Raw genomic sequence first — 14,000 nt, 5'->3', positions numbered from 1 at the left:
TTCTATACGAGAATAAACGTGACAGACAACATGTGATGACTACAGAGGTATTTCACTACACAATACTGCAGTGAGGATCCTGGCCCATGTCAGCCTCATCACCTACTGCTCTCTGGAGGAGAGTCAGTGTGGCTTCAGGAGAAACAGTACAATCAACATGATCTCGATTTTTTAATTTAATATACTTTAGTAATCCCCGAAGGGAAATTAAGAGCACACTCCAGTGAGTCAGACAAATCCAACCACATGCATATGTTAGTGTGTACAGGCCCTGAACAAACAAACACACACAGGGGACCTGTACGCATGCAGAGGAGGTAGAGTGGTGGGCAGCTCCTTTGTAGTGCGCTCCAAATGAGCAACTTGTAAGGGGGATGGCACCTTGCTCAAGGACACCTTGGCAGTGCTCCGGAGGTGAGCTGACACCTCACACTGTCAGATCATCTCCAGGTGTTATTTTGGGCGGGAGCAGGAATCGATCCGCCGATCTTGGAACATTGGACGACCCGCTCTACCGCCCGCTTTACCACTGAGCCACCGCCACCGAAGTGCCCTGTGTATGAAATCTAAAAAATTTTCTCAACAGTTCCCATGGCTGACTGATCTTTCAGGAAATGTCCCTCAACAAAGCACTTTAAAAAGGTGTGGATGAATACTGCGCCAGAGAAAGACAGACATCAGCTGGAAAGGTTCCTGAACAAACGGCATTAATGCTGCATGACTGCAAACACCTGCAGAGCTCTCTGGAGTGAAGACAATGACGCTGCCTCTGTGAGTTGAGAAAAGGAACTGCATGCTCAATTTGTGGCCAAATATAACACATCTTTAGACATGAGGCACAGAACATATCAAATCCAACTGTGAACTGAAAATTCTGCAGGACCTCAGAAACTAAGGATGGGTCGCCATATCTGTTTTTCAGGCCACACCCACACTTGGTTTCTAAGGGCGGGCAATGTTTCTGGGTGATCTTCAGGGTAAAACTTTCAGGAATTTCCAATGAAGATGATAAGGTGAGGAGTTGCTGGTGCTGATTTAGCTGTAGTTTTCCTTCTGGTTACAAGTCAGTCTGTGTCTATATATTTATTACACATTGTGTTAGAACTACGATATCAGGATGATGTGCATAGCATTTCTTGTTAAGTTATCTTTAAAATTAATCCTAACCCATAAATACATGGCATTGTGACACTGCTCACTGCAGCTTTTCAGCTCCTCTTTGACCTCCTTGGGTGGATTGCCCTGCAATGGACTTTTACGATCCTTTACTGACAAAGTCGTCAAGCATTCAGCACATTCCCATTCGCTATGGGGGTTCTAAGAAACCGTCAGTGTAGCCCTGAAAAATGCACACACACACACATATATACAGACACACACACACACACACACACACACACACACACACACACACACACACAGACATAATTGCACAAAGAGAAGTAACTCTGCACTTTTCATTACGTGTTAGGTAAGTGACAGTGACCTGTAACCTCAGGGCTCTGCCCTTTTACTCATCTCCACTTTGACCCCACACAGCCCTAATGAGCCCCACGTATCACTTCTGGGTCATTTGCCACCATCATCATCAAGATGCTCAGCAAAAAGAGAAACCAAATTTTAAATGACATTCATTCAGGCCATGATGAAGATTGCCAAAATGTACTGCTACAACTCATCCTCATCAAATTTGTTCAACAAATATAATTTAAAGTCCTGCAGTAGTTTGTAAATCAGTGTAAAGGAGTTGAAGAATTGCATTGATCAGCAGAATGAACATCTATGACAGTAAATTTATTTCATTTCTTTTGGTCAAGAGAAGGAATATTAATGAAAATATCCTATGCTTGAAAACAAGGATTTACCCTTGTGAATGACATCTGCAATACAGATTTGCTCTGACGACAAAAGCTGGGAACCCACCACAAACATTCTGGGCAGATATTCAGCGGCATTAAATATATTTTAATACCCCACAGAAAGCACATGCTTTCCAAAAGCTTTTGATACAAAAATGTCATATGGTCAATTAATCCTTTAAGGAACTAAAAATATATCATTTCAATCATTCATTCATTCATTCATTTGCTGAAGTCTGTCCGAACTGACTTACAGGCATGAGGTGGGGAACACTCCGAGCATGACGCCAGTGCACCTCAGCATTTAGGTCATGTAGAGCAGATATCTCAGGATATTATCAGTCATGGTTGCAGCTAAGAATAGACCTGATCTTTGCCGAAGTCCAATAAGTAAATCTTTAATTGTGTACCATTTTTTCTCATTATTGTAAATGAATAAAAAGTATGCAAATAGATTGCATAGTGTAGAAAAGCCATCGTAAATAGAGCCAGATGGCGTATTGTGTTAAAGCTTCCCGTCAGGCATGACAATATTTCTCAGATGCTCACCAAGATCCGCAGTCTTGAGTGGTTTATTTAATAACCCAGATTATCTCGCTACACATGTAACTGTAAAACCCGCGGTCTTAAACTGATTTGCTGAGACCCACACAGAGTCAAAGGATCTGTGGAAATTCATCCTGTTTGAATCTGAACAATGTTGCTGTTGGCACATATTAGTACTGAGATAATCATTTCTGCCTTAGGTCACCTACTTTGCATTCAGGTGAATTACACTCGCCATCCACATACAATTAGCAAAAGTGGATGCACACACACAATTATTTTGGTAGTCCAAAAACATAAAACATTTTTATAAAAAATGCTCATGTATCAAACATATTTCTCTTTCTTTAATACTTTATCTTAATGTCCCACATGTGTAATGTACACATGTATCAATTCATCTGCTTTCCTTGAAAGACAATGGAAAGAGCCAATTTTCCTGTTGGTTTATGAAAGATAGTGATAATGGTTTCCCATCAGGCAACACAGAGACCAGACAGCTGCTTAAATGTTCTTGCATTCTCCATGGACAAACATTGGTCACTAAAATCCAAAGCCCTGCTTATCCCATCAGGTTACTGGCATTACTTGTCCTCTACAGTACAGTATTTCCTCCTTCAGTTTCTCCAAGGACCGGTGTTCTTCCTCCCATCAAAAAAAAAATTACTTCAACATTTTATAAATCAACCAAACTTTGAATGTTTATCAATTACACAAATGTTAAAATCATTACACAAAGAAAGGGAAAATCAATAACTGAACTGGGAGGCCTTGGTTGCATGGCATGTCTCTCAGCCACTGTTCAATGAACATGGAAGGCTCAGATCTCCACATTAGCAGTCTGAAGAGATTTACAGTTTCTTCCTGACTGTGTGGTTTTTGAGTCTCAGGCTGGAATGACTTGTATTTCCTTCATTTTCTCAGTCTTTTTCCCCCCACATTTTTATTTCTCTCCTGTAAACAAAAAAGGAATGCAACCTAGAAAATAAGTACCCCATGTAATTTCTATCTGCAGGCCTAGCAATTTTCATTTTATTGTATAATATTCATCATTTCAAACCTATGCCTCAACATTTGATTTTTCTTTTCCTTTTTTCTTTAATTTGAATGGGCAGTGCTGAATTGAGTTCAAACTACGGCCACTTCTCAGGTTACCCATCAGGAGCGCTTCTAGATTTCTTTTGGAGGGGGGGTATACAAAAGTGCACATGGTATTTAATTTTGCATCATCCGAACTATGATAAACCCAGGTGGGTAAGTGAGACCTACAAAGAAAACATTCAGCTCATAAAACTGTAGAAATGTCTGCAGTTTGGCAATGAGATGTAAGGTCTAATGCTGAGACGTTCCACCTGAAGATTTTAAAGGCTCATTCTCATTTCGTTCCTCTAACTGCTCTTTGAATTATTATTTTTTTGCGCTGAATACTGCCAGCTACCCATTCTCTAATCTAATTGCCAGGGGAAATTGTGGAGGGATGAAACCTCTGTTTTCTTTTACAATCATTAAATACGCGTAGAATTATTATAGGAATAGTAATTATTAACTTATCATTGCTGCACTTGCTCTGGTTCCAAGTCCCCCCCAATGATTACTAATCCTTGCAATCCTTAGATAGTCTCTCCATAACTGAACAAAACAAATGAGGTAATCTTTCACTGAAATATTAGCTAGTGGTGCTAGTACATGTGTTTTTGGCACTATTATGGCTATAACACTTTATATCAATGCAACCTGCTGGTCAACATGTATTGCATTATGTTTATTATAAACATACATTCCGAAACTTTTATGTCATGCAATCATGCATAAAAATGGAAACTGATTTTTAATCTGAATCTACATATTTAATCTGAAGTCAGAAGCTCCGCATTGCTTTCGCTTTGTTGTTGCTTAAAGGAGCAAAGGAATCTAGTTTTGTAAAGAATACACAAGATCCTGTGAACTAAACCAGAAGTCAAAGGTCATTCATAGACAGCTTAGCCACAATAAAGAACCAATCAAAGAGGGGAAATTAAGCTTCAACAAACATCTCAGAGACAAAAGTGGGATTGTAGCACCGGGACAGACAGCTAGCTAAAGAAATGGAACAGATCATGTCTTTAAACAGTGAAGAAGGATGTTGTTTGTTCCTACTTTCTACTTCAAGCGTGTAGTAATAGACCAGAGAGACGTATAGCCGAGTTGCTATTCAAGTGTTTTATTGACTGCTAGGTAATGAGCTTATTTCTCATTGTTATCATTACAGCATGTAAGTGGAAAACCACATGTCCGCATGCTTCTACCACCTCACGTTTTCTATCCATCTCTTCAACACTGAATTTATGCTCTAATACAATGTGGGACATTCAGACTGTGTAATTTATGTTTGACTGTCATGGCAGAGTCTCTGTAGGACGCAGTTTCTTTATTTATACATATATTTTCCTTTTTCATTTTTTTCTAATAAAATTTTATTTATTTCTTCACTTTACAGAACAATTGGCTGGGTTTTTAGAAGAACCCTGTGGGAACACTTTGTACCCTAGGACCATATGTTTGAGAGCTATTGTAGGAAGACATGAATTAAATACCTCTTGCTCCATGAAATCCATTTTATCTCTAAGAAATTCTGTAGGAAGTTATAAATTAAATTGTGAATTTCTACTTCAGGTATTGGGAGAAAGCGAGTATTGGAAATGCATTCACTCAGATTTTGGTTTCATCACAAGAAGAGGTCATTGAAGAAACGTCAGCATCACCTGACAGTAGACCATCAATGACAGATTTACAAATATAGCAATAGTATATTCCAAACAGCTGAATATCACCCATTCCCATGGATGAGACTTGGATTGTCTATGATTCATTCTAATCATAGACAAAGAAATAATCGAGAGAGAGGAACCACACACAGTCTCCAAGTCCAAAGAAGGTCACATTGGTAAGATCTGTTAGCAAGGTGACAGTTTCCATTTTCTGTGATGAAAAAGGAAGTACAGTACTGCAGATGGGCTGCCTGGGAAACTCCACACCATTACAGGGGACTAGATACTAGTCTTTTTTAAAAAAAATCAAAAAGATTCTGAATGGGACACTCATGAGAGGATTGTTTTTCCACCAGGACAACAGGGCTGTCATCCAACTTGTCCAACATTCCTTTCAAGTATCTGGAGGTCTGGAATTACTTTTTCAGAGATGAAATCTGCATCCAATGGAAGATACCATGTTGACAACTAAAAGTGCAGGTTTTCTTTAGCTAATTTGCTTGAAGGCCATTATCAGTAACCTATATTTAAACTTACAGTACATGTCCATGTGAAGGATGACTTCAAGCTAAGTGCCTTCAAGCTAACAAGCTTGTTTTACCAAGCCTAATACTCACTACACTTGTTAAGCCAATCAGGTTCAAGGAGGAGTAATTGGAGCAGCCTTTGAATGTACAGTATTTATTGAAGAAATATTCAGTGTAAAATATCTAGAGGTCCAGTGAAGCGACAGTCCTCCCCTATAAAGGTCCAAGGTCTTTAGCTCCCTACAAACATGGATGGTTTCAATTCAGTTCATATATAGCTAGTGGTTGATAGCAAGTCACACAGAGTAGTTTTTACTTTACAAATTTTAAGTTGATATCCTTTAGGTCTGATGTCATGTCTGAGATTAAAGCACCACCACCACCCCCCACCCCCCGACTGCTAAAGCAATGGAAGGTGCACTGCTTCATTGTGTATGACAGAATAGATGAGAGAGGACCAGTGTAGATCAGGTATGTCATCCAGGTGTGTGTGAAGTTTCATAACGGCTTTAAAGACCAGGATAGACTCAGAAATTATAGATCTTGTTGTAGGTAGTCTGTTCTGTCGTATCAGAAGACTCCATTGCCCTTTTCGAATATCCCATCTTTTGGGTATTCTGTGGCCTCTATGCCCCGCTGTTAATGTCTTTGCCGAATGCTAAGAGATGGAACAACAACAACCCTTCAGTACACTTTTATAACAGTTATAAAGATGAGAGCGTTGTACTGCTGCTACTGTCGGAATCTCAAAGGGAACCGTGGGAGCACATTGTCAGACAAACACACCATGAGCTCCAACCTACTGAGCATTAACCTAGTAAACAGTTGTGGCATGATGTATTTGGAGAAATGAGGGTGTGCTTGTTCAGTATGTGAGAACATCCCTGTCATATGGCAGTCATTAGTGCACCAATGAGCTTCTTCCTCTGATAGCTATGTTAAGTATGTAGCACTTGTCCAGTCTCTCGTTCTATAAGGCCAGCTACCTCCAAGCCCACGTCTCACACAGCCATACAGCTAATGGCATACTTGAGGAATGAAAACAGGAAGGCGAGAGCTTAAAGAGCAATATTGGCAAATGATAAGTAAATATTAGCTGTTTTCACGGATAGAACTGTTAATTTACAGAAAGGCCACCCAATACTTTCTTTGTTCCTCTTGTGTGTTTGTGTATTCCCCCCCGCTTTTCCAGATGTCCACAGCGGAGATCAGATCATGTAGTACGTATCCTATATGAAGCAGCTCAATTTATTTTATTTTTTTTTCAATTTAATTTTTAATTGTCGGCACTGTACTTGCTGATTTACTTCTAAATCTCAGAAGTTTCTTCCATTCTTCTCCCATTCATTCTCTACCTGTTATCCACTCCACTAATACAATAGATTCCTTCATCCTGACCATGTGGTGCATTCACATTCATCCAATCATCCAGTCAGTCACAAGACTTCACTGTTTTGTTTCCTGACAGTCGTATAAAAAAAAACTAAAAAGAAAACAGCTGACAAAGAATAAAAAATGTTACTCTACTTTTATCCCAGCAGCTTTTCTTAAAATAATAAGAAAATAGAAATAGACTTAACAGTACAAAAAATTGCTTAATACTCTTGGCTATTCTACTAGAAGTTACAATGGGCTTTGATTCAATTTTTAATAAGTATCAGTATAATGTATAATTACCTTCAGTAATATCCATGAATATATTTAGTATCTGTCCTGCACTTCTGTAAGAAAGCAAAAATATTTAGCAATACATGGGCTACAGCGACTACATTTTGGAAAAGAAATCTTTCAAAACAAAATTAAAACAAACAACAGGACCTGTCTTCTTTCTCACCACATGGTTCCCATCATCAAACCAAAACACAGCTTGCTGTATACTTTAAATTCAGTTGCAGCCCTTTTTACTGTATTGAAAGACTCAGGGAGGTGAAGCTCCATCAGTGGTGTGTTAGTTAACTTAAGCTGGAAACATCATACCAGATCTGTTAAAGACATCACTGTTCCTGAGTGTTGTGAGAATAACCGCAGGAGCTACTGAGATGTCACCGATTACACTCCGTTTTCAACAAAATGATTTCAGGTCTACATACTTTTTCTTTTCCTTAGCTTTTAGTGAATCATCCATTTTGGTAAAACATCACCTTGAAATTTTGAGTAGACTACATACTGTATTACTCCAATTAATCTGAAAGCAAATATAGTCTCACTTATTTTAAAGGACCATGGTCACGAGTTAAAGTTGACTGCGAGATAAACCTTTTTGTCAATGGAGATCATTCACAGCTATGAGCTTTGAAAAAGGTGATGTGTGATGATGAGGGTGTGTGAATGCAAGGAATGACACACAGCTTGGACCACCAATCGGAGACCACATGACTCAACCAAGCTACTAAAAATTTAAATTGAAAACTGAGCAAGGTTTTCACACATAAAAATGTGTATCATAGTCTGGGCCTCCATTATACTTAAGGCACAGAGGACGTCAGGGTGGCACCAATTCCTCATCTTTCAATGTTAGATGAGTTTCATTTGAACGACTGTGAAGGTCGTCTCCGCAACATATTGGTGGCAGCTGTCTTACAGTACTGTAACATACATGCTGCCACCTTTCCAAATATCTTAATCACCCAGATTCAGATTATGATTTGAATCTGGATCCAGTTTGCGCATAAAAAAAGTTGTACATTCGTGTTATTATTTTTCTTGACCTTCAGTAAATTAAAAGAAAGACTTCCAACTAGTTTGGCAGAGGTACAAACAGCTGCCTGCTGTATATTCTTCAGGTCAAACAGAGGAATCATAAACAGGAGGAATATACTGAAGATTTCGAATCGAGACTCCTGAGTCAGCAAATTCTTCTCAAGTGTTTTAGTTACCTGCTGCTTAATGCTGTGAAGATTATTAACGGAGGCCTTCGCTCACCATGTGGTCCTGCATGAGTATGTATTTCTTGATCGACCAGACTTCTATATCATTACATATAGATACTGCTCTTACATTTAGAGTTTGATGATGGTAACTTTTCTAGAGCTGGGTTTATGCAGATAGTAGAACCAAGTTACAATCAATTCTATCAAGAATATACAGTAATTCCACTCATGACTATACAAACAACAACAACTTAACACAATTTAAATACGATAAAAAGCATGTGTCCTGATGTTTCAATAAAGGAAAACAAATGTTTCCTTTTTCAAGAAGGAAGCCAGACATGGTTTCCATGACTGAGTGGAGAATTAAGACTATGGCAGACAAGCCCAAGGTCCTAGGCATTAAATACTCCAGTCATATAAAGACAGATGGTTCCCATGGTTATTTACAACTCAACTGCAACAAACGTAAAGCTTTCTCTTTTGTTTTCTGAGAGTGAATGCTTCATGATAACACAACAGTTTTACTGGAAAAGATAATTTCTGAAATGATGAATTCCATTTTGACTTTCTATATAGTAATTCAGTGCAATCTTGTTTTTACTCATTCCATCGAGTACCTGAGTCATTTGGCTGTCTTATTACTCAGCTAAAACCTCCAGTAAAAAGGATCCAGTCTCAGGCAGTGTCTATAATGATTGAAAACAACCATACTCCTTTAGTGAGGACCAGATGGTTCCTGTCCTCACACTGTTACACGCCTGTGCTCTCCTAATTTCATGCAGATTTCAATGCACCAATTTAAGTGAAGCAAAGCCTAATCCTTGGTTTAATAGATTTTGACAGCATGCCATTCATAAATAGAGCCAAACACATCCACTAGAGCACGATCCAATGTCTCAGCACATGCTCAGGCTGTGTCCATCCTCACAATGTCAACACCATGAACTTGGTGGCTAATAGGCTAATATGGTTCCTTCTAGTATATCATGTTGAACTCAGGTGACCCTACAATACACAGCATGATGTACCACCACAACTTGGTAGGAATCCCAAAGAGATTAACCCTCAGGAGATTGATCCACAATGAAAACTTAAGGGGAGCAGAGCATGGAGTCTCATTTAAACTAATGATGGATCCAGATGGTTACTTGAAAGCTCTCTCAGTTTATATTCTGTCTCTGCTGAGGTTTACCTGGATGAAATGGCGAAGCAGATACATCGCCTGTACAGCGACCCACAATTATCTTTCATCCTTCAAAGTTTTAGTAATATTAACACCGTACTAAAATGACAGCCAAACCTTGAAACCCAAGCCTCAAAAAACAACAAATCATATTTTAAGTTGATTGATAATACTTCTTAGTGAATGGTTGTTATTTTACCATCCAGCCGTTATGAAGCTCAGAGAATCAGAGTCAAGCTGCCAAACTTTCAGCGCTGTTTGGTCTCATGAGACTCTAGCTGCTCTACTTTGTTCAACTTTTTGCTTTTGCTTTTTGTATTGTATAAAACTGTACGACATGCACAGTGGATTTTTTTGACGAGCGTGGTGACCATGAACTAAAACAAGTAGCTAAAAGACACTGTGGTACTGAAATCGAAGAATATAATGATCCAAAATGAAAATGAACACTCAGATACATACATACATACATACATACATACATACATACATACATACATACATACATACATACATACATACATACATACATACATACATACATACATGAACAGACACGTTGATTAGAAGATGGATTAACACTATGTGCACAGATGTATTCATATGCATGTATGCTTGTATGTTTTATGCCACTTGACCAAGTATTCTACAATTAATCATGTGGTATCAAAACCTTACTCCTCATTATTGGTGAACAGAGCTTCAGCTCCAGGCAGAGGCTCGGTGAGGGAGCCTGGATCAGAACAGGAGCTTGGCTGACTCTCTCCTTGTATAATGACTCTGGCAGAGGAGGGAGGATAAATCAGTCTTGAGAAATAAGAAAAGTAAAAGCAAAAATAGATGGGAAAGAAGCGAGTGAGAGAGAGAAAGAGGGACATGGAGGACTTGTGTTTGGATCTACCTGTTCCTAGTCTGTCACCCCAATGTGTGAAATGCAAAGAGCCCATGTCAAAAACCAACATATGAGAGCGCCACTGCTAACAAACAACAACACATTCCTGTGAGATGTACAAACAAGAACAAGAAGGGCTGTTAAAAACTTCTGGAAGGCAGACTCTCACTGCTGGGAAAGTCAATGAATCAAATGGGGGCAAGTCACTGTGTGTGTGTGTGTGTGTGTGTGTGTGTGTGTGTGTGTGTGTGTGTGTGTGTGTGTGTGTGTGTGTGTGTGTGTGTGTGTGTGTGTGTGTGTGTGTGTGTGTGTGTGTGTGTGTGTGTGTGTGTGTGTGTGTGTGTGTGTGTGTGTGTGTTCTGTTGTGTTGGGGGGTTGGGACCAAATATCCTCTGTTCACCATTCTGTCTCAGCAGGACTCTTCCTAAACACCAACAACCCTCCTCCTGGCTGCGCACAGACATTGACCAGAAGAAGTTTGGAAGTGGAAAGAAAAAATCCTCAATACAATGAGATAAAGTTTAGAGATGGTCGAGACAATCCAGTTTCCTGTTTTTAGTTATTACATTTATGATTCACTATTTAATGACGAGAGACACCAGGTTCATTTGCACTCTAGCCTCAAGTTTGTAATCTTTTTAGTTTGTTTTGATACAATTAAGAAGCTAATAAATGATTACATCATATAAAAACAAATCATGTTGAAATTTTGACAAATTTCCTTCCTCGCCTTCTAGCAGAGAGTTAAATTTAAGTGCCAGTGGGTGGATTTTATCACTGTTGGACATAACCAGACTAGCTGTTTCCTCCTATTTCCAAAATTATGCTAAGCTAAACTACTAATTCTGAAATATTGTCATACGTGACATTATTTGTTCTCGGCTTTTTCCTTCTCAACCACATGAAAACAGAAATGCATATCCCCTCTTTAACATCTAGTTTTTATGGAGTGGAGCCTCAGCTGGGTGAACCGCAGAACCCCAGGCTCCAGCCTTCAAAGAAAACCCTTCCTCCCAGAGAGCACTTCTACCTTTAACTACCCAGAGACCCCACGGAGCGTTCTCGTTCAATCACTGCTGCGCTACAGCCTCACTCTGCTTAAACATGATGAAACTTTAACGACATATTATCTTCTGAAAATCAAAGCCAGTCAACTGGCAGAAGTTATTGGTGTACACAGGTTTAAAAAACACAAACAAATCTGACAACAACAACAACAAAAACTCACCATACTGGCATTGTGTCCCTTTGAAGCCCGTTGGACAATGACATATCTGGTCTCCGGTCGATGCACACTGGCCTCCATTAAAACATGTATTGGCACTACACACCCCTGGAGACACCACATATCATATAGAAAGACTGCTGAGGTGTGTAATAGGCAATTTTTTGGTTCAATTATTGCATTAAATAAGAAATCATATATATGTACAACAGCTTCACAGCAGAGTCAGCTCTGACAACATGTGGCATGCTTACTCTGCAGACAGCCGATGTCTTCACCCACTCGAGTCCAACCAGGACAGCACTCATAGACTGTGACCAGGTCTGTGCTGTACATCTGCCTATAGGCTGTGTAGTAGGCTGTCCTGAGGATAGGGAAAATCTGTTACATAATAGTTTAACTCTAAATATTTATACAGGTTATAAACATTTTTATGAAGATGGCGTGCTCTCTAGACCAGTGGTCCCCAACACCTGGGCTGCAGACCAATACCGGTCTGTGGGTAAATTGGCCGCAGAGAACGAAAACATAACTTACATTATTTGTGTTTCATTTATTATCTGATTCCGATTCTGTTTTGGAAAATGACCGGATTCCCTTCTCCACATCTGTCTATGAGTCACTCTTTACAGTCAAATGACTATCTTCTTAAAGTGGCCGCTCCAGCCAGTGATAGAAAAAACATTACCGCTAAATTGAAACTCCCAAGCTAGCAAGACGAAACAAACTTTTAAAGCCGGATTCTGTCTTTGTTCTTTGTCAGATTGTCTTGTAGTTCTTCTACATCACATCGCTGTAGTTATTGGCCACACCTGAAAGGCCGGACCATGAAAATAATGTCTGACATTAAATTAGTCCGTGGTGCAAAAAAGGTTGGGGAACTCTGCTGTAGAGGATGCAGTCTATTATTTCAACTCACTGTCACATAAAAGTAGCTTTAAAAATCACCTCATAACACTTGGACTAAACAAAAAGTTGATGAATGATATAATCCAAGTCATGAAATTTCTAATTGAGAATTTTAGTATTATCATCTCCAGTTCTACTAAGGAGGCAGACAAAAAGAGAGATGGTCCAGCCTCAGTTATTGCACTGGACCTAATGAATAGCAAATACATGGCATTGGAACTTGAAAAGAAAGAAGCAGTGGCATACCGTGGGTTATTATAAAGCACTCCAGCATAACTTATCAACATCTGTGCTTGTGAATGAAATGTGTCCATGGAACAGTAACCGCCAATAAAGCCATGTGCATTCTGAAAGTATTTCTGCTCTTACCTTCTCTCATAGCCCATACACCACCTGTGCCCAGTGCAGCCTTGTTTCCACACCTTAACCATACGGGTAAATGCCTGGACACAAGGCTGACGCACCGCCAGCATGGACATCTCCTGGTCAGCACAAACATTGGGCCTGGGAATGGGAAATATACAAAAAAAACAGACAACGAACAAATTAACAGCTGCAACCAAAAGTCTTGTTCCAGAGTAAACAATCAGCAATAACTTTAAGAAAAAAAAGGTCAAAGCATACATCACTGTCTTCATTATGTATTATATAATGAGTAGATGACTGAGATGAGATTTAGGTTGTCCTAGCAAAGCTGAAGTTCCACATGTTCTGCATATGTTAAGCTGCATGAAAACAGCACCAGCACACAAACTGTCAAAAAAGTCTTAATTGGTGCAATATGCTTGGTTAATAGTCCAAATATAGCCATTTTTTGGGCACTGCCTCCAGCACACAATAAACAGCCAGCAAAATTCAACAGGATTTTTTTCCTCCAGAATTGATTACATGTTAGTATGTGTACATACATGTATTGGTGTGTATGTGTTGGTTATACAGCAGCCTGCATCTGTGGTGCATCTCAACTATCCAGAGGTGTCATCCACAAACATCTGGATTCAATACAGAGCACTGAAGTTAATTAGAGGAAGCATTCAGCTTCACTGGTAATTAAATCATGTCCAGGACATTCTGCACGAAAAAAAACTATAGTAGAACTAATTTTTTTTAAAAACACAACAAAACCACATGCCACCGAATGCCATCTTGAATGAGGACGTTATAACAGGGCTTATGCACGCATCCGTCCTCACATGGGACTTGACAGAGCGACCCCAAGTGGAATCTGAGCAGAATGCA

General features: G+C 39.4%; 1 protein-coding gene across 1 annotated transcript in view; it reads right to left on the bottom strand.

The window, feature by feature from the left end:
- Positions 1 to 14,000, bottom strand: part of egfem1 (EGF-like and EMI domain containing 1) — a 43,461-nt gene that overhangs the window by 28,986 nt on the left and 475 nt on the right. Inside the window, 3 exon segments of the mRNA XM_068316883.1 lie at positions 11,856 to 11,960; positions 12,107 to 12,216; positions 13,131 to 13,265. Coding sequence (XP_068172984.1) covers positions 11,856 to 11,960; positions 12,107 to 12,216; positions 13,131 to 13,265 — 350 coding nt within the window.

The sequence above is a fragment of the Antennarius striatus genome, chromosome 6 (assembly GCF_040054535.1).
Source record: "Antennarius striatus isolate MH-2024 chromosome 6, ASM4005453v1, whole genome shotgun sequence".
In the NCBI taxonomy this organism is placed as follows: domain Eukaryota; kingdom Metazoa; phylum Chordata; class Actinopteri; order Lophiiformes; family Antennariidae; genus Antennarius; species Antennarius striatus.
The sequence above is the reverse complement of the archived record's forward strand: the minus strand, read 5'-3'. Positions and strand labels throughout refer to the sequence as shown.